Source organism: Argiope bruennichi, chromosome X1 (assembly GCF_947563725.1).
Source record: "Argiope bruennichi chromosome X1, qqArgBrue1.1, whole genome shotgun sequence".
In the NCBI taxonomy this organism is placed as follows: domain Eukaryota; kingdom Metazoa; phylum Arthropoda; class Arachnida; order Araneae; family Araneidae; genus Argiope; species Argiope bruennichi.
The window spans coordinates 68494404-68515476 of NC_079162.1; the positions used below are offsets into that span (position 1 = coordinate 68494404).

Here is a 21073-nt window from a genome sequence, read left to right on the forward strand (position 1 = left end):
TCTCTTACAGATTTTTCATTGAATTTTGAATTACCTTGTATATTAAACATAAATAATGTGTTGGTGTTTTAAAAAGTGGCGATTTTTTAAGTTCTGTATTCATAATTTTGCATTCTAGGTGAATTACTCTTATCCAACCGAACATATAAGATTTTTATTTTATAATACAGTATCGTTTACTGTTTAGTTTAATAATATGCATTCTATTTATACCTACTTTTATTCTATGTAACTGTTCTAACTGAAATAATTTACTTAACAACTTCAAAATATATTTAACTATTATCAACTCTTGAATTTCAGACTTAACTAAGGAAATGACTTTGTATCTTAAAATAGGCTTAGAAGTTAATTCTTAAGAGAAAACGACCATTATAATCTATTTATTTTAAATTATCGGCTTAAGACGAAATGCTCCCTTCCGTTACCATGGTTTCATCGAATTCGAATGAAACTCGAGATGGCAGACTTGTTCCTTCTATTCGATTTTATACTTCAGATACCCTCTTTTAACATATCCCCTCTAAATTGAAGTGGCGAAAACAAAAGGCTTAGTTGTCTGATTCCCGATATATGGTGTCATGGTTACGGAAACTGGAGATAACAACCTAAAAAGAAATGGATCTAAAGAACTTTTTCGGTTCATTCCCTCTTTCTCTTTGTGTGCATAGCGATATTTAAATAAGGTAGTCTATGCTTGAAATAAACTATTTTCTTTTTTTATTCGCTATATTATTTTAACAAGCCCTGTTGAAACTCTTGTATGGATTTGATTTTCGAACAAAATTCTGAGCACGGCGCTCATTAACTGCTAGAAATCGATCTATTTTGTTCGAAAATAGAGTATATTTTAAGATAAGATAAATGGTTGAAATAGCTGTTCGGAAATTGGGATAGATATTTCAACAGTATAACGATTTTACTGTTTTAAATATTGTTGCAAAGGAAAATAAAACTGGAATTTCTTTCTAATAACATCTGAAATATCAATCAGAACTTTCGGAGGTAAATTAACATACGTACTAATGTTGCAATATAGTTGAACTCCATTGAAGATTTAAAAATACCTCATTTATGATTTCAGATGTTGGAACAAGTGATGTATCAAAGTATTAAAAATTTGCTAAACGAACCTAAGAAAAGTGTCGCATTGGTTGAAACCTATTAAATTAAGATTAAACGTAAGAAAACCCGACTTATTCTTTACTATTATTAACCTTACTTAACTTTTATTCTTATTTTACCTTACTTATTCTTCATTGCAGTCATAAAGAAAATCCGTTTGTAAGAATCCCTTTACCTAACCATAAGGAACAGAACGCAGTAGCAGCACCGTCTAATTACAGCTAATATTTTATGGACGTAAATTTAGCGTATGTCCATTACAGTTGGGTTGAAAATTCTTCTGTAAGAATCCGTTAAGTTGATCTTAAAGAGAAGTCACATTAGTTGCAACATTACAACTGATGCTCTTAAGGGAATGACAATTTGTTACGGTTAACCGAATCCTGATCTAATACTTTTTACATAATAAATTTCGAAAACATATTTTAAATGTTTTTCAGGGATAATGCTGGTCGAGAAACAAATTCATATGTATAAGCTCCTTTTATAGAAGTTCACTCTAAACACTTTTTCCTTTGCTATTTTTTAAACTTTTAACACTTTCCCCTTCACTATTCTTTAAACTTTTAGCAATTTTCTTTCGAAATTCTTATCAACAGTGAAAATTCTATCTCCCGTGGATCAAATCACTAGTATTTTTTTTCGCTGTCTCTGTGGCAGTTCATCAGATATTTTAAAGTATTCTTTCATTTTTTTTTCTTTCTCAACTTAAAAGCTGTTGTTTAAAATAGACTGAAGTTTTAAATAAATGATGGTTTAAAGACATCTGACAGTAATATAAGATAAATGAAATTTTTTTAATGTAAAATATAATCAGCGTATGTTATCAATTCTCCTACATAATTAAATACAAAATAGAAAAAAAAATCCATACCATTGCTTCAAAGGGTCTTAGAAATACCATCTTATTCAATTCGAGCCTATTAGATTCCATTCAGAATTTGCCTAGTTATCATCGAAGTGTTAAAATACGTTTCTATTCCGGAGTGATCTAAAATTATTTTACACTTTATCATTAGAATGAAACCATTTAATTGTAATCATTGCCTTAATAACTAAAATCAGGTAGGACCGATTCGAATATGGTATCTACATTCAATTAGCAGCTTATTTAAAGAATCAAATAAATCACTTATCGGACCTTACCCTTATTATTGATAATTAAATGGTTTATTTAATTAGCCATTAGGCTTTGCTTTTCAATATATCTGCATTCTATCATATATTCTTAAAATGTATATTGGATTCGTTATCTGATTTCTAAATGCATTGTTTTTTTACAGGTGGAGCGGGTGAAGGATACCAGCGATTGAAACCTGATGGAAGTATGAAAAATGTAAAGATTGTGAAGACAGATGCCGCTTTGCCTGCATATTGTCAACCACCAAATCCCTGCCCATTAGGATACATAGGTATGCACACATTTCATTGAATCACCAGAAACATATAAAAAGAAACCATAGAATTTTATCGGAAAGTTAACTAGCCATTAAATAGAATTTAGAAAATGTATTCGAATATTTTTTCCCTAGAGCACTTAGTGTAAATGGAAGCGATACATAAACTTAGTGAATACTTTTCTTAAAATGAAAAAAAAAATGTTCCGTCATAGATATTTGAGGGAATTATTCAGATGAGCTGCCTTTAACCATAGTTGTTGATATTTCTTTCGTAATGTTTAAGCTGGAAAATTTTGGTGAATGTCAGGTTACATCTGCAGCCTAGTAAAAGCGACACCAAATCTGATGGTAGGCTCAGACATTATTATGATGGCAATTACATAGATGGTTGAACGGATCTAGAGACCATGGGAATATGCGATAAACTATTCGCGTATATTCATAGACAAAACGAAATAAAGATTCCATAGATTCGTACTTTCCATGTAAAAAGAGATTGTCCTTCAGTGAGAACAAAGTATGTGAATTTTCCAAGGGCTTATGGAATATTTTACACTAATACAGACAAAAAGAAAATTCCAGAAAAATTTTGTTATGGCGAAGCTTTCTAGCAGAAAATGAGCACCAACTAAATAGCGGTCCTGCATACCCATTCATGGAAAATAATCTTGTACGAAGTTTTGTGATGGTTTGTGCATATGCCTGTACATGCGATTCCACCGTGTGTGGAGATGTCTTAGCCCTTGTGATGACGGCCTGATCTCTCCTCACGCCATGAAATCCTACTATGCTCTTATTTTCATTGCAGTACCGGGTATAAAGTCATGTACTTTATGACAAAAAATGTTTGATTTAGTGTTTTTATATTTTCACGCTTTTCGATATTTTTGACAAATTTTGTAAAATGGCCTTTAATGAATACAAATCATTTCAAAATCATTAAAAATTAGCATCATTATTTCAACAACCTGGATTTTTTCCCCGTTTCAGCTGATGATGGATGCCTCGAACAATTTGAAAACACAGCCGCCTTCAGCCGAGAATACCAGCGGTCTCAAGACTGTATGTGCGACTCTGAACACATGTTCGACTGCCCGGGAGCCACGCGCGAAAGTGAAATCGATGCTCTGGCAAGGTCCTTTGAGAATGAAGGATTGGCAGAATCTACGCTCGACAGGTTTTTTCAAGACCTGGAGGTATGTACAAAATTCTAAAATATATTGTCAGTCTTCAGGTTGCCTATATCTACAACAGACTACTTTAAAGTCTGAAAAGCTACGGTCGACAAAATCTTTTCCGCCTATTCCAATTATTCGGGAGAATAACACTTATTCCTTACAGAGGAGATTTACCAAAATAAATGAAGGGATGCATTATGTGAATATATCAATAGATGTATCGACAAACTTATTTTAAATCCTAAAATTATTTAGATGTATTAATTCTAGCAATTTTTTCTAAACATCCAACGCTCTTGCTTAAGAGGCTTGGAAGAAATTACTTTATAGAAAATTGCAAAGAGTAATTTGTCGTAACTAGTTCAATCCACTAAGAAAACGGATTATCGGTCTTTGAAAACTAGCAATAGAAACAGTAAGTATATGGGAAGATTGGAGGTATAAAACAAGAGAAAACAAATGAAAATAAATTATATACAATATTTAAAAACGAGTTTTTATCAAAAATAGATAAAAACGAAAATATGGATAGTGAAATATTCATTAATAAATGTTCAATATCTTTATAACGTATAAGTATCTGTCAACCTTTAAGTCTTATGTATTATTCATAAACAGAGTAATGATACTGTTTTAACTAGTAAATATCTTTCATTAATAACAGAAAGGTGTGTCAATTTCTTGAAGAAGCAATTTTATCTGAATCTTGTAATAATTACTTTGAGTGAGGTAATAACATTTACAACGATATTAGAACAGTCGGAAATTTCAGTAATAATATTATTCAATCATTAATTTTATTTAGGTGAATCAAAAATTATATACTGGATTGATATGCATGTGCATGAGAATCAATTACATACCACTGGAAATGAAATTTATCTACTCCACTCATCCTTTTCTTCATCATATTTGAAGAAACGAAATGATTCTTCCAATAAATAAACAATGATTAATGTTATTTCGAAAACCTATAAATTTCTTAAATATTTTCATATTCAGGAGAATTTAAAACTGATCATTCAAATTTAGAGTGGATATAGGGAATAATAAAAGAACTTAATTTGAGCAAAGAAGGATAGTCGGAAAAATGGGAAAATACACCAAATAAGTGAAGGGAAGGAAACAGTAAACAGCACACAAAACTGAACGAGCCATCAAATTACATTTATTTCTCCATCATTGGTACATATTTACAGCAAGTGGTCAAAAATGCAACCATTTGCTAAAATATTGAATGACGGCCATTGTAGAAAGTAGTAGGTATTTCAAGGTCAGTATCGTTCAACGGATGTTCGCGTGACAAAGTCCATATCGTTGCCAATAAGAGTTTTTTACAATAAGTTTCTCTTGACCTTCTCCAAAACGAAATGTATAGGTATCTTTTGGGACCAAAGGATTGTACCACCCCATCATGTTCTTTAGTTCCAAATTTTCTATTCAAGTTATTGCAGCGATCTAAGAATGTACTGAAGCATCGTCAGATTATAGTCAAATACCTCAGCGAATAACAACAGGAATGCGTTTGAGAAAAGTTGCTAAAACTGACGCAAGAACTGCTAGTTCATCCAAGAATTCGCACCGTCTGATGAAAATTCTGATTAAGTACAGTACACCAAATAATTACTTAGGATTCTAAATCAGATATTTGTTGCGATCATGTGACTTCTATGGAGACAACTTTCTTAATAACGTCCGGCTGCACTGACAGTTTGACAAATTTACTCTTGGACTGAAGTTGTATGCACACAGCATCTTCTACTATGCTATGCATGTTTGCGATCATGCTTTTCAGAGTTAAATCGTGTTCGTGTGCTATTTCCTAATTTCTCCATCAAATTTGAATGATCAGTTCTGTGTTATGGAATAGCATCTTCCAATTGGCTTTATTCTAAGGCAAATAAATTATATACGTTATCACAGTCCAGACAAAAGATTAAACGTACAAATTAGCCAGCATTAGTCAGCTGTTAATTATATCTAAACATCTGAAAACCATTTTTTGTTTAGGTTGTGAAAAAAATATTTTGTCCTAAGAATCAAAAATGCACCAATTCATCTCATTCTCTAACCATATTTACCAAATTCCAGAATACTGAAAATTTATTTACATATAAGCATAAAAAAAATCTTCAGAACATTTACTATACATTGTTAAATTAAGAAATTTCCACCAGCATTTATTTTTATTGCAAAATTTGCAATATAAATAATATACAACTGAGTACGAATTTAAATGGAACTGAGACTGTTGGATCTCTTCATCAAGCTCATTTAATTATAACAGGCCAATTTCATTATATTGTAAATTCTGATGCTTAATAATACATACAATTAACAATAAGATTTAAATATTTAGTATGTACATATATAGGACGATTTAGAAAAATGAATTAATATTTAAAATCAATAATTCGCAAAAGAATGAATGTACAAAAATGGCGTTGCCCATGAGAAAATAAATAATGAAACCACAATTTTTTAAATCAAGAACCCAGAATATATTAATGCACATTTTACTATTTAAATCAGCAAATGATTCTACAATATCAGGAGTGATGTGTTATATAGGATAAAATAATGATTGAACAATAGCCTGAAAATGTTCAGAATATCGGCCTCCATGTAGTAAGACCAAAGTTTTAAAAGCTATTTTTTATTTTATAACAGCATATGAAATTTGTCATTTGAAAAAAGCAGCGTTTCTAAATGACCGTTTGACATTTGTGAGCCGAATTTCTAAACAAGTTACTCCGACCAATACATCCGACATAAGACATTATTCCGATAATTATAGAATTTACTGGTGGTCTAAATTGTAAATTGTGCTTAAAATTAATTCTAGTTTCATGTCGAAACTAATCTACTTTCATTTTTATCCTTTCTGTACAAAGGCATTGTTTTACATTCGGTTACAAGATATTGATTTTTAAAATCCTGGCCGAATTTTGAATCACCCTGTATATATGATGACGATTGACTGTAATTCTCGTACTTTGAATTGGCCGTGAAATCTTTTGTACTGTATTGATCAATTCTGTACTTACTTGCCGATATGTGGTGTATGTTCAGGTTTATTCTAGGAAATTTCAACAATCCTTTTAAGGTTCCTTATCCCTATTTTAATACTATCATTACAATCATTACGTACAGTCAAATAATCATTTGCAAAATGCATGATTGAAACCAACTACAAATACAACAGTTGTAGCTTTCATTTGCTAGAATAAAAGGGTGAATTGCACCTATTTTGTTCTGTGATTCGCTAAGATGATCGCTGTTAGGTACAAATTGGTAGCTGATTTAGAGCATTACTAGTTAGAGAAGCAAACATACCTAAGAACCTTATTTTCTTCATTTATTTTGTATTGTCTTTTTCGCAGATTCGAGATGGCCACAAAATTGTAGCGAAGAAATTTTTCTCACACAAGGTAAACATTGTAACTTGTCCTCATAGCTAAGCTAGAAAATACACTAGGCTTAAATCACTGGCTTTTTATGTTCATTAAGTTTGCCTTTATGTTTTTAGTTTGAGTAAATCATATCTGTGCTTATTTATGTTTATAAATAATTCCCGTTATTTATTATTTCTCATTGTTTTATAAAGAGAAAATAAAAGAAAGATGCTATGCTATTATGCTAAACAGTAACAGCTCATACTATTGCGCGCCGGTTCATTGTTCTTTTATGGAACAATTAACTCTTTTTAGGGAATTGTAAATTGTCTTAGAACTGTTCAAAGCGCATTTACTTAATTTATAAATCCTCCAAGAATATGCATTATACATTAGCTCAGAGTGCACGAATACTCATGATTTACAATTTGCATGGGTGATAGTGCTCTGGATATCGTAGTAGCTTCTATTTATAGCTTAGATAGAAAATAAATTACTGGCTTTATTTTTCAATTAGTTTGTTTTTATGTTTTTTTTTAGATTATTTACTTTTTTAGTTAATCATACATGTGCCTGTTTGTGTTTATTTATGTTTATAAAATATTTCCTCTATTTATTATTTCTCACAGTTATACATTGGGTAAAAAAAAGGGAAGAACCATTGATAAACAGTGACCATTCATATAATTACTCAGTGGTTTATTGTTCTCTTATGGAACCATATGTGGTTTTTAGGGAATTATAAATTCTTTTGAGTTGTTTAAAGCGCATTCCTTTTATTTAATTTGTAAATCCTCCAAAAATATGTGCTACACACTAACTCAGAGAGCACAAATACTCATGCTTTATATTTTGGATAAGTCACTGTGCTCCAAATATTGTAGTAGCACGTCTGAATAGTTAACCTATAAAATATACTGCTGACTTTTTCCGCCATAGTTGGTTTGATTCTGTGTTTATTAGTTTAAAGACTGTCATATCTGTGCTTGATTATGTCACTTATTTTTATAAATAGCCTCCATTATTTATTATTATTTCAGTTATAGACTAGAAATACAGAAAATGTTGATAAAGAGTGACCATTCATACTACTGTATACTAGATCGCTGTTCTCGTATGAAACAATGTATGTTTATGAAAACTGTTAATTTTCCTTAGCTGCTTAAAGTGATTAAAAAAATTTTCGCAGTTCGTAAATCCGTCAAGAACATACACTAGTGTGCAAAACTTGAGCAACAAACTTATTTTTCATCATACAACTATGGAATTGTAGAAAATGGCTATTGCGATTATTATAACCAAAACCTAATTCAGCAGAAAAGTCATTCAAATATAGATATCAGTAATAACGATTATAAATCCACAGGGGATAGGAGAAAGTGTTTTACACTTCTTGAACCATTTTAAAAAAGGGGCATATTAAGATATTTCTTTATGTAAATAATTGTTTTCTGATTTTTAGTCTTTTGTGTAAAATTTAGCTATCGATTTTGAACTAACTACCCGATGAGCTAATGACTTGTCATAGCATCGTTTATCTGATATGAAAGCTTTTAATAGATTGCAAGATTTGTGCCGAACAGACTAACGTATAGACAAGAAAATAGTTAAGAGTGCTTTATCATTCAGTTTTGAATTAAGTTTAAAATTTCAATTCTATAACTCATTGGAAAGTTAATTTAAAATCGAAATTGGCAATAAACAGACAAACAGGACAGAAAATGAATTAATTAATTAAGCGAAAGAGACTTCTTAAATTAATTTTAAACCCATTTTTTTACTTAATGATCAGTTGAGATGAAATATATTCTTAAAGGAATGACGAAATTATATATGTCTTACAGCCTGAGAACTAATCCTACCAGCATATTCATAAAAACTTTTACTGTGTAATATGATCAAAAGAAAAAAAACATCATATAGGGAATTAGAATGAAACTCAAAATTTGGGCATTTGCATGCCCCCTAAAAATGGCATATATTTAATTTTCATTTCGAGCAAAGTGCCAAAAAAATGGAAAATTTACAAAAAACAAAATGTATAATTTCGTTAAAATTATAAAGATTAAATTCTTAAAATTTTAATATCGTGAAAATGCTTCATTTTTTTATGTATGTTAACAGAAAATATACTTTTTAAAATTAGATTATTCAATTTAATTTGAAGCATTAGGACTAAAATTTTGGAACTTTCATGAGAATTCGAGGTTTCACCGTTTTAAAAATATTCGAAGTATTTTTCAAAACGACATGATATAGGCCAACCAATAGTAACAAAAGGAACATAGCTTGATGGTAGAAGGCATTATACTATCTCTTAAGAAAAAATAGGAACTAAAATATACCGAAGAATAAGAAAGGAAGAACATATTAAGTGTGACACATGAGCCTGAAGGCTAATACGTTAGCCACATCACACTGCCAAGTAGAACAAATTCTGAAATAGCTAAGTGCGATCTGAAGTATCGGGAATATCATGTTATTGACATTAATGGAAATATTTACTTGGGATAGCACAGAGAATCAGAGAGAGGAAAAACTGGCATTATCAGCAAAATAAAAGGTAATATTCAGTGCGCATTGCAGTAATTCGTTTATTTATTTCATCTTCACGGCTTAACATTCAGGCATTTATTTATGATGGGGTTCACTTCTTCGAGGAATTACTATTCTAAATTTGAAGCAGTTAAATTAGGTGAAATCAGTATTAATAAAACTGATATTAGTAGAGGCCAACAGCATCTTCTTGATATGATCAGAATCAGGGCCGGATTATGTCCCAACCAATGTTCCAAGGTCAGATATTTTATATTGATTTTAAATATCCATACAAACAATTTTTAAGTAGCAAATATTATTACAAAAGAAAATAATTAATTTCAAGTCTCCTTCAATAGAATTGATTTCAGTTTTTCACGTATAAAAAACTTAGTTTTTTAAAAACGAAGTAATAAAGAAAAGGTAAAACCTTTTTAATACCTTTTAAACATTTAAATACAAAGTTTAGCAATATTGTTGACTTGAATGAACCAACCAAGGAAAAAATAAATCTCACTAGTATTTGACAACGCAAAAAAAGAAAAAAGAAAAAAAAACTCATTTTCCAAGAATTTTTCTTTTCTTTTCTTTTATTCTGAAATTTAAGCGAAATTTAAACGTTTTTAAGCGTTTAAATTGAGCGTGTCCGATTGCTTATCCTCTGCAATCAAATCTATACTAGATTATCCTAGAAATATCTCACAAAAAATCACAAGTCCTCGAGGCCCCTATCCTATTTAATAATTTAATTAATATTTCCTACTTTGTGTGTTTAATGATTCGACCTTGCTCAGAGTAATCCAGACTGTAAAAAATCATGGACCTCACATTAAAGAATTTTGCCTGAGTTTTATTATTATTATTCCTTAATTTTTCTACGCTATGACTAATCTGTTAAAAGTGAGCCACAATAATTACAAAGCTTATAGAAAAAGTATGCAGAAAAGGAGTCGGTGATGGCAACATCAAAACAGTTTTCACAATTCCAAAATTTTATTTTTAAAAAAATCTAAATTTAAGATAACGCTTTTAATTAAATCAACATAATCCGATGCATCCTGATTGATTGTAGGCTTGGATAGGGTGTAAGTGGAACTGGAATGGCAGCCACTACCTCGTAGTGAATTTTGGATCATTTCATAAAGACAAGAAAAAAATAAGATAAAAAAATGCGAAAATTTAAATGAGCTGCAAAATGTTCGACTGCTATCAAAATAGAACTATAAAATCATACACATTACTTAATTATTCGGAGAGATAGATTTTTTAATGCAAAGTACCTCGATGCGTCTGCTTATAAAACGTTTCAAACCACAATTGTTCACCAAATTTTTAATATTTTCAGCTTTTCGCAAACAATTTATAATGCAATGCATAGTTTTAAATATATATATATATATAATTAAATTTGTAGTTTTAAATTTTGTAGTTTTATTTCTTCAAAACATTTGGCCTTTCGTACAAACATAAGATTTGGCAAATAATTTTTCCAACATTTTTCAGTTTATTAGCTTTTCAAATACGCTTCTTTTAAGCCTTTTAGTACTCTATATTTAAAAAAAAAAAAAAAAAACTTACATTTTTTCAACGTAACCTACTATTCAATTTATTAATAACTGAGAATTATAACTTCAAATAAAAAATAATGAATTTTCCCTGAAATTTTCTTACAGCTTTCATTGCATTAGAATATTTGATTCAATGTTTGATTTGGTTTAAAAAATATTCATCTGATTAATTGTTGTCACGAATTTTAGATACTATTCTATCCTTGCAGTAATCGAGTAAAATAATTTGCTTATAAAAGCAGATAATGGTAAAAAGAATAAAAAAACAAATTTCTGAATTAATGTGATGGATTAGCTCCATTAAGTCTTTATTAAATATATAGTGTTGTTGTTGTTCAATGCACATTTGAATGAATATATGAAGAAAAGTTTTGATTTTCAACACCACTGAATAAATAACCCCACAATTATTTTTTGTTAAACTTAATGAATGAAAAATATAATGTTTTTCACATTAACAATTATTTAAAAATAATGTCTTCATTCATCTTTTGTTTATAAAAGCAAAGCATTAAAATGATGACTAAAAGCAGAATTCTAAAAAATAAAATGGGAGAATGACATCAGAATCCGTCGTATATAAATAGGAATTTAACTAAAAAATTTCAGTAAGTTGTTTTATTCATAGAAAAATGTTCAGTGTGAAAGAAAATCTTCTATTTCCGTGACTTCGCATAACTTATGGTTCGTGTGTCTATTCTTTCAGATAAAATATATTAGCCTAAAAATTGGTCAGTAAATACTAGTTAACTTGCCAAGCAGTTTTATTGGAAAGAGAATACATAATGCGTACCGCTAGACTTGAAGCAGTTAATATTCAAAAGTAATTGGCACACCACGCCACGAACTCTGTGTATATTTGAAAACCGATATATTTAACCGTCTAAAGGATTTAGCACACGAGGTAGTTCTCGAGGGAGTAAGAATTTTCCCTCTCCAAAGTGGTTTTCGACTGCCGAAACTGTAAATCTTATCGTCGTAGAAATATGCTCTCTACAACTGTATGAAATATATTTTATGGAGAGGATCGTTCTACATATTTAAATTTACTCAAATTCAGTTAGGTAGTTTCCTATAGGTAGACTACCTATTGCAATGGTTGTCATGACACGACTTAAGGAAAATTTCTGCAGATCTTAACCGATCACGATCCCTAGAACCCGAACCCCCCCCCCCCCCCCCGTTTGTTCAAAAGTTTACACGCACACACACTCACAAATCCAGACCAAAGGGAGTGAAAATGGTATGGGAGTTGAAATTTTCATTTCGCTATAACTTTTTTAATATTAAAAATAGAAAATAAATTAAATTAGCCAAAATAGAGCCTCATTAAGACGAGCAATTTTTGTAATTTAAGTGTTTGAATAACTGCAATATCTTAGAAGTTAGGGGCTAAAAATGATTTTCAAGCTAGCCCTAATTTTGCATGAAATTAATTCATGAAATACTAACTTATATTAAAAGAAATCTATCCTTGCCTATCCTTGCGAAGATTTTTTTTTCAAACAGTAACACTCAATTTCGAATACATATCTGAATTATTTAGATTAAAATAAACAGATTAATGTAATCATTTCCATTGTCGGATTGCCAACTAGTTAGTTATCAAGGGCTGTTGGGTGACGGGAAACCGCAGGCAAATCGATTATAATGTATGTTATTAGCGAAATTTCCAAGTAAATGAATTTCTAAAAATTGCAGATTCTATCAATCATAAAATCTTAGAATAATATTAAAAGTTTGCCAAGTATAATTTGCCAAGCCATTATCTGTTTCATTATATTTATAAATAACGAAAGTCTGTTTAATGATACAAACGTGGATGCTACTAAATCTTGGGTCATAATAAATAAAAGCATTAATGTTAACATAAAAAACAATTTAAAATAAATCATTAATCTGATGCTATAAATGTGTTTAAATGTGAAATTAAATTGGCTATTTAATTAAATCAGCAACTTCTTAACGAACACTGCCTTGTACTACAAATTGCCTAGTACCACCACTGGTAATTTCTTGATGCCTCAATTTGAAGTACCAAAAACATAGGATGATCCAATTAAATATTGAGAGTTATTAGTTCAACTTTCTAACAGCATAATTATTTCATTCTCTCTTGTATTGTAACCTTGCTAAGCGAAATAAATATATTTAACCACAATGAAATTTGTACTTTATTCCTCGATAAATCGTGCTATGTAAAGACTCTGTTGTTATAGATTTATTGCAGTTTATAACAGAAAAATTTTAAATATCCGTGACATGAGAATATCATATTGTAGAAAAATTATTTTAGTTTTTACTGTCTTTGGAGAAGATTGTGTCGCCATCTAGCGTCTTCTGTAGATAGTATAATTGTGCCATGTTTAAATTCGAATCGACAAACAATAACACATTGTAAGTGAAACAATATCACATGTAAATAGAATCAAATATTTAAATAGATATATTCTAATATATATATATATATAGCGAATATGATGTTAATTATTCATGGATCATAAATTCATATGCTTGCTAATCCCTTTCCTCATTCAAATATGGAATATCAAGAATAGATCACCAAAGCTATCCCTATGTTTTTTCTTTTATGGAGCATACTACATATGGAGTATAGTACATTGAAGTTGAAGCAAAGGTGCTTTCATAGGTTCCAACAATTCTTTTTACATATTCTAAACTTAAAAGCTTTTGTCGGTAGGGCTCTAATACACTTTTTAAAAAAATTTACCTGGATATTTTTAGAAGCACTTAAGTAAAGCAAACTCGCTGCTGCTATTTATTTTATAGAACTGACATAAAAGCCTTCAGACTCTATTTGAAATGTTCCGTCAAAGTAGTCTGCATTTTTTATGTTAATTTATATTCTTCGTATTTTCGCCCCTCCCTTTTGGGGGATTCATTCCAAAAATTTTCCATCGGTGGCGTGTCGTCGGCAAATAGTTACAGTTTTTAATAAGCTTCATTGAAATGTGTTAATTTCTGAGCGCTATTCCTCATTTTCTCCGAAAATTATTACGAATATAATAACATTTCCATTTCAACACTATTATTTATCCATATTTAATTCATAATGTAGGAACAAATCATAGTGTTTGTGAAATGGGTTAATTAATTCCCTAGCTTTTAACTTTTTATTTATCCAATTTGATGTTAATTTAGAATGGTAATTTGTACTGAAAATATTGGGTGTCGTTTAAATCTCGAAGTCTTCGAATGCAGTGACGGATTTCCAATTTGTCAGACATCTAGGGCCGTTGGCTTAAAGAGGTCTGCAGCAGATCAATTAATAAGACATTAACCTAGCTGCCAGACAAATTAATTTGTAGAAAGTATAAATTATATAATATTAATAATTTGTGCAGTACAGTTGTTCAGGCTCCTACCTGCTTCAATAAGGTTCTGATAGTTATTACAGCCTTTATAAGCATCGAATGTCGACTTAGATAATATTTTGTACTTAATATATTAACATATATCCATATGCCGCCCTCTTATGAGTCATAATAAATACGCTAATATTTAGTATTTTTTATGACTGCAAGTCATAATAAAGTATATAAATTTTCACCTAGTCATGAGAATGAAAAATCAACTTAAAATAAATCATTGACATATTTTTTGTTAAAAATCTGTTAATCAGTGAAACAGGATTTTTAAAAGAGGAAACTTTATATGTACAATTCCTAAAGCCACAATTCGTCTTTTTTATGCAAAATAAATAAAAAGTGCTTTACAGAGATATGAAATTCCTATTTTCTTGAAAATCACCATGTATGTGAATTTTTACAATTAGAAATTAATGAAAAAATAATATATAAAATATAAAAGCGAATTTGTTTATATGTAAGCAAAATAAAATTCATTTAAATAATATATTAAACGCAAAATAGTCATTGATTAATGATAAAATTATTAATGCATCATATTTTATTAGTATATTAAAATACAAAAGTGAACAACTTTTCACCCTCAAAATGTCTCATTTTATCATGTCTTCAGTTATCAAACATTATATGACCATCATGAAGAAAACCATGTATACTCATGTACGACTACCAAGTGGTCCCTTCTCCTAAAATTATGCTAATTAAGCTAAATAAAAAATAAAAATTAAACTAATATGAGACTGTCCGAGCTGAATTATTTTGTTTCAAGTCTTTTACTGCAACTTCAAAGATAATTACGACTTTAGGAGCTCGGTCATAAACCTTATTCTAAGCGGCTTCTTTAATCAGATTTAAAAGACTCTTTAGCTTAATTTTTAAGGTTTTCCTAAAGTCTCGTTTTACACTCTAGTTAGCACCCGCACTCAAACGAATATTCAAATTAAGAACACATAGGGTAGAAATTATGTGAATCTTAATTTTAATGTTATCTCCTTCTTAATGATACACTTTATCTAGCAACGGTTTTAATAAGTGTTTAAAAATTATAGAATATTTGTTGGAAAAGAATTCTTTATAAAATTCTACAAAACTTTAAACATTTATATCATTGTAAAAAAATTCTTCATTCAAACTGCTTTTCTTGAAATCCGCAAGATAAATACACTAGTACGTGAGGAGCATTTATCTTACTGATTAGCAAGTGAATCTGAATGGCGCCAGCACCATTGTTTTTTTTTTTTTGTTTTGTTTTTTTGTTTTTTTTTCCAAGTTAAATTGTTGACTTCTGACTGCAGGCGCTCATCGTGCACAAACAATTGACTTTCAGAAAAGCGTAATTTGAACCACTTTACGGTTTTAAAACTTAAAAGCTAAAATTAAGTCTCCTTAAATGCTATAATTTGATAGAGACATTTCGAAGAAACAGTGGACATCTTAAGTTTTCTATGAACACTTAGCTGAATGGAAGGAAAATTGAAAATGTCATCTAATGTCTCTAAATATCTCTCAAAACTGAAAATTTATCTAATTAAAGAATAGAAAAAACGAAAGCGGTTATATGCCAAAATAGTAATATTTTGATGTCGATAAATTTTGTCACTACGTCACCAAATTATTGAGGAAAAGAATTTTCGACTCTTTTGAGATAAAAATAAAGAAGGTAAAAAAAAATAATAACAAAATTTTTTCAGTGCAGAATCAAATATTATGTTTAGAGTAAAAAAAGTGAAAAAAACAAAACAAACGATTATACATATATATGTGTGGATGTGTATGAAAAAACAAAAGACATTACTTTCTGTTTATATTTTACTTTATAAACAGAATTCTGTTTATATTATTATATATAAACAGAAACATATCTGTCTTTACTCAGTTTTTAAACCAGCGCGAAAAATATTTCAATACAAAGAGAAACAAATTAAGGCAAACGCAGTTAAAATCGCAAATCGTTCACAATCAATTTCAACTCTCATTTTTTCTCCATAACTCGAAAATGTCCTTTTTATAAACATAAAGAGAGAAATAATGCCTTTGGCTTTAGATTTAAAGAGCTTTTAGGAGACAAAATATATGTGCTGTGGCTTTGTTTGTTTATTTGTTAGTTTTATTTATTCCAGTTTACATGCCAGTACATTATTTATGAAAGTTTGTATGCTAGATTTATTTATTATTCAATGAATGATAAAAACTGCGCAAAATAATTGTATGGGAAACTTCAATCCTCGGAATTAGAACCAAAAAATATTATTTTCTTGCATTTCTATTTAATTTGACTTGTTTCATGTTTATAAGATTGAGACTTACAAAAACAATTTTTCACTCACTTCTTGAAAGTAGTGGAATTTTGAAATTTTATTCGCTTTGAAATGTTATTTCAAATGTGAAGTTCGAAATTTTGGTCACAATGCTGTGATACTGATTACAATACTGTTTTTTAATATTATCAAAAGTAAAGTATTAGTTAATCGCTTCATTTCATTAAATTTTAATCCCATATGCCGGACACCACCTAGTAGTGAATTTGAGAAAAAAAAATTAGCATCCAGATTCTGTAATATTTATAAAAATGAATTATAAATTCAAAATTTTAAAAATGTAATATTATTAAAATGAAAAGAATTCTAGATTTTGTTACACACGTAAAAGTAAGTTTTTAAAATTTGTATTTATCAAATTTATGATAAATTCTGATACTGTATATTTTTCACATCTAATATTGTCAGCATCTGCTTCTTTGAAACTTACCAACATTTAAAGATTTCAATTTTTGAAGAAAAAACTTCAGTAGATGCAAGAGGATTGCATGCAGAATACTATGATTAGGTTGGCTGTGTGTGAAAGATGCGGAAAAAAAAATGCACACTGCATCGGCCGGGAATCGAACCCGGGCCGCCCGCGTGGCAGGCGAGCATTCTACCACTGAACCACCGATGCTACAGCGGCAGCTTATTCCTATATATATAACTGCATAATTATTAAGTTATTGACCCATTTTGTTGGTTGAGTATGTATTGAATAAAAGAGAGCCCATTTTAAAAATTCTTTATTTCTTTTTATTCTTGTTTATACACTGGACGATGATAAATATAAATATTTTTGATATACTTAGTATTACAGATATTTGCTGTGTACTTAACTCTTTAATTATTGTTATAATTTATCTGTCATTCACAAATATGCCACAGAAAATGAAAAAGTAATAATACGAATAAGATGCTTTTCTTGCACATGTCCTCAACAAGTTATTGAAAATTAAGAATCTGACATTTCAAAGGAAATACAGTGATATCTTTAAATCAGGTTTTTACAGGATCTGATCTTTACAGGAATGGCATAAATTAAATTAGATAACATATATATTTTGCTGGCAATCCTTGATTCTTTCGGAAAAATAAAAATAAAAAAAAGAATTCAGTAATAGTACTAAGTCTATAAAAATAATAATTTAAAAGTAATTTATTAAGATTTATTAAAAAATTATTGAAAATAAATTTAAATAGATATTTATTAATACTTCAATTCTTTCATATTTTCTGCTGCTTACATGTGACAGTAAGCATAATTTGTATAATGCAACTGCGTCATGAAAAGTTTTTCTGCTTAAAGGATATATTATAAAAACGAATATAAATTATAAAATACAATTTATTATGCAAAAAGTTATAAGCAATAAATTTTTTAGAAACCATTCTTTGATAAAGGTTTCTTGAACTCTGGGTTTTATTCCTAAACGGGGTAAATCTAATCAATATTGAGGTCGCATAGACTTTTATAATGCTTTCGCTCATATTCTATAAAATATGTAAGCAACAGTTTTTAAAAAATCTTCGGCTTAAGAGCTTTTAATAAAATTCTTTGTCATAAAAAGATTTGCTAAGTGTCTTTTTATTCGTCATGTATAAATATTTCAGTTTTAAATTTTATTCATTTATTTATTTGAAGATCGCCTTTAACTTTTTGTTTTGCAAAATGGAATGAAAGAAAATTTTGTATCCTCACACTATAATCGCAAAATATTACATACTTTGCTTCAGATCAAGGGTTCCTCAGCTGTGAAATCCGACCTTTAATCGTGAAATGAAAATAAATTTAAAATTGTAGAAATATTGCTACCATGCAATATTTTCAAATTCCTCACTGTTAATAAACTAAGCGAATCATTTTCATTTAAAACAATCCATAAAATTGCGGTAGCGCGACAAAAATAAATAGCACCAGGAATATAATTTAATTTCTATGATCCTTGATATCATTAGTGGCTTGAGAAATGTAAATTGCGCCAGAGGCAACTGTTATTTTTTCTCCTTATCATCATATTGGTATTTAAAAATGTGATGCAAAAAAGGTTAAAGGTTCGCCATGGTACCAATTATGGTGTCCGTAAGATCTATATCCCTTTTCCTCCATCGCTACGAAACCGTAAAATATTTTGCATAAAACTTTTTTTTTAATCTATAGCTTGCGTTGCATTCATAAGTAAGCATACATTTAGAGTCGAGGAGACATTTCGCTCGAAAGGATGTTTGACTCAAGCGGAAAGCTTAAAAGTTTCCATTGCTATATTTAAGAACAATCTGTAAAATTATTTTTTTTTATCTTTAAATTATGTTTTATATGTATTATTTATCTTAAATATGTATGCATTCTTGAAAACGTGTGATCAATGTAAATTTTTCGATGGCAGAGGATGAACATCCAAGGCTTTATTTTCGTTGTAAAATTAAATCTTTAACTCCTTCCCTTTGCTGTATTGAAAGGCTTTACATTTACATTGCTCTAATACCAAAAAAAAATCGCTTTACTATTCCAAAGATTATGCATTTAATCTGATAACTCCCGTTAGAATAAAATGATACTATTTGTTCAATATGACATTGCATACCAGACAGTTAATCTGATTACATATGTCTGATTAAAATGCTGGTTTATCTTTCGATTTAAGAATTCTTTCCCTTCGACATTTCTCATTTCATTTCGACAGTTTGATAGTTATAAAAAATAAAGCTTTGGGTTCCAGACAAAGGCAGTAAACTAAATTATAAAAACTAATCTTTCGCAAAGCATTTGTAATAGTTTCCCCAAATACAGAAAACAATAATTAAATTTTAGAGTTTTTACATTTTAAGATAAATGTCTTTCTTTTACAAAAGATAGAAATTTACTAATTCAAAATGTTTCACTCAATAATTTCTGAAGAACACATTCGAAATTGTTATAAAATTTAAATTGTGTTTCAAAAAATGAGTAAAAATAATTCAAGCATTTTATCGGATTTCTTTTTTTTATTTTTTTTTTTTTGTAATGGCAGAGTAAATAAAAATCCAGCAGCGTTTTTTTCTGATTAGTTCCGCAGAATTAAATACAAATATTCAGAAGAATCGATATCTTCTGCTTTTCCTTTTGCTGAACCAGGAAATTTTTTAAAAGTTAGTTTCTTAAAATTATTTTCTCCAATTACTTTTTTATATGCACTATTATTCCCGTAAAGCATAAAACCAAAACAAATATCCTTTTCACACTGTGTGCATAAATATAAATTAAGCAACGAAGAACTAAAAAAATTGTCCAGAACAGTTTTCGAAGATTTGTACATGTTCTTCTGTTCTTTTCTAAATATGGAAAGATTAAGGGGAAGAGGGGAGGGGTCAGCTTAGAACTACTGATATATGTAACCACACATCTGCTTATATATGTATATATTTGAATCCTAATTAATTTCCAAATTTTTATCTTAATTTAACGCATATCATTTTAATGTGTTTTCTTATTTCTTGATCCAATTCCCACTTCTTAAGGGGAAAAGAAGGAATGAAATTCCTTTATGCTTACAACATTCTTTTAAAGATTTTTATTCATTTACCTAAAATTCCTTTGCCTAAATCGACGCTTGTCAAAGAAATCCCTATCAAAACCTCATTGTAAAATAATCAGAACAGAGTAAAAATAGAATATATATATATTCTTTTTAACTCTGTTTTTTTTTCATTGATTTCTAAGATCTTTCTAGGAAAAAAAATAAGGGGGAAAAAACTTATTAAAACCAAGTGTATATCCTTGAAATGGTGAATCAAAGTCCTCCATGAAATTCTGCCACTGCATTTTTTCATTTTGAAGTTATCGCTAGCCTAGCCGGAAACGTTTCTCCAAGAATTGCCACTTATAAACACCATTTCTCTATGGGATGTTATGGCAGAAATTTAAAGAGCCAAGAAACCCATCATATATTTTGGAACAGAGGAAATACTTTAAGGTTTCACCTCAAATGTCTCCATAAATATTAGGTTTTGATTTCTCAAGAATGGGAAAGCTTAAAATCTTATATATAAGTTCTCCAAACTTAGAAATACTTACCATTTTAAAGTAAAAGTTATATATATGTGTACCATCTCTCAATGAGACTTCAGGGCCGAAATTTAATGAGCCAAGAAACCCATAATAAATCATGGAATCAAGTCAGCATTTTAGGTTTTCACCACA

The 21073-nt window shown here is 29.4% G+C and overlaps 1 protein-coding gene and 1 non-coding gene across 3 annotated transcripts in view; one reads left to right on the forward strand and one right to left on the reverse strand.

Annotated features, from left to right (window-relative positions):
- LOC129958763 (neuroendocrine protein 7B2-like) overlaps positions 1–21073 on the forward strand; it is a 51001-nt gene that overhangs the window by 26970 nt on the left and 2958 nt on the right. The window contains exons 3-5 of one of the 2 annotated variants that reach the window (XM_056071435.1): positions 2409–2537; positions 3516–3721; positions 7087–7134. In XM_056071435.1, coding sequence (XP_055927410.1) covers positions 2409–2537; positions 3516–3721; positions 7087–7134 — 383 coding nt within the window. The remainder of the gene's footprint in view (positions 1–2408; positions 2538–3515; positions 3722–7086; positions 7135–21073) is intronic. The other variant, XM_056071436.1, reaches the window with a different exon arrangement.
- Positions 17460–17530, reverse strand: Trnag-gcc (transfer RNA glycine (anticodon GCC)). Its single transcript has one exon. It is a non-coding gene; the product is annotated as a tRNA-Gly (tRNA).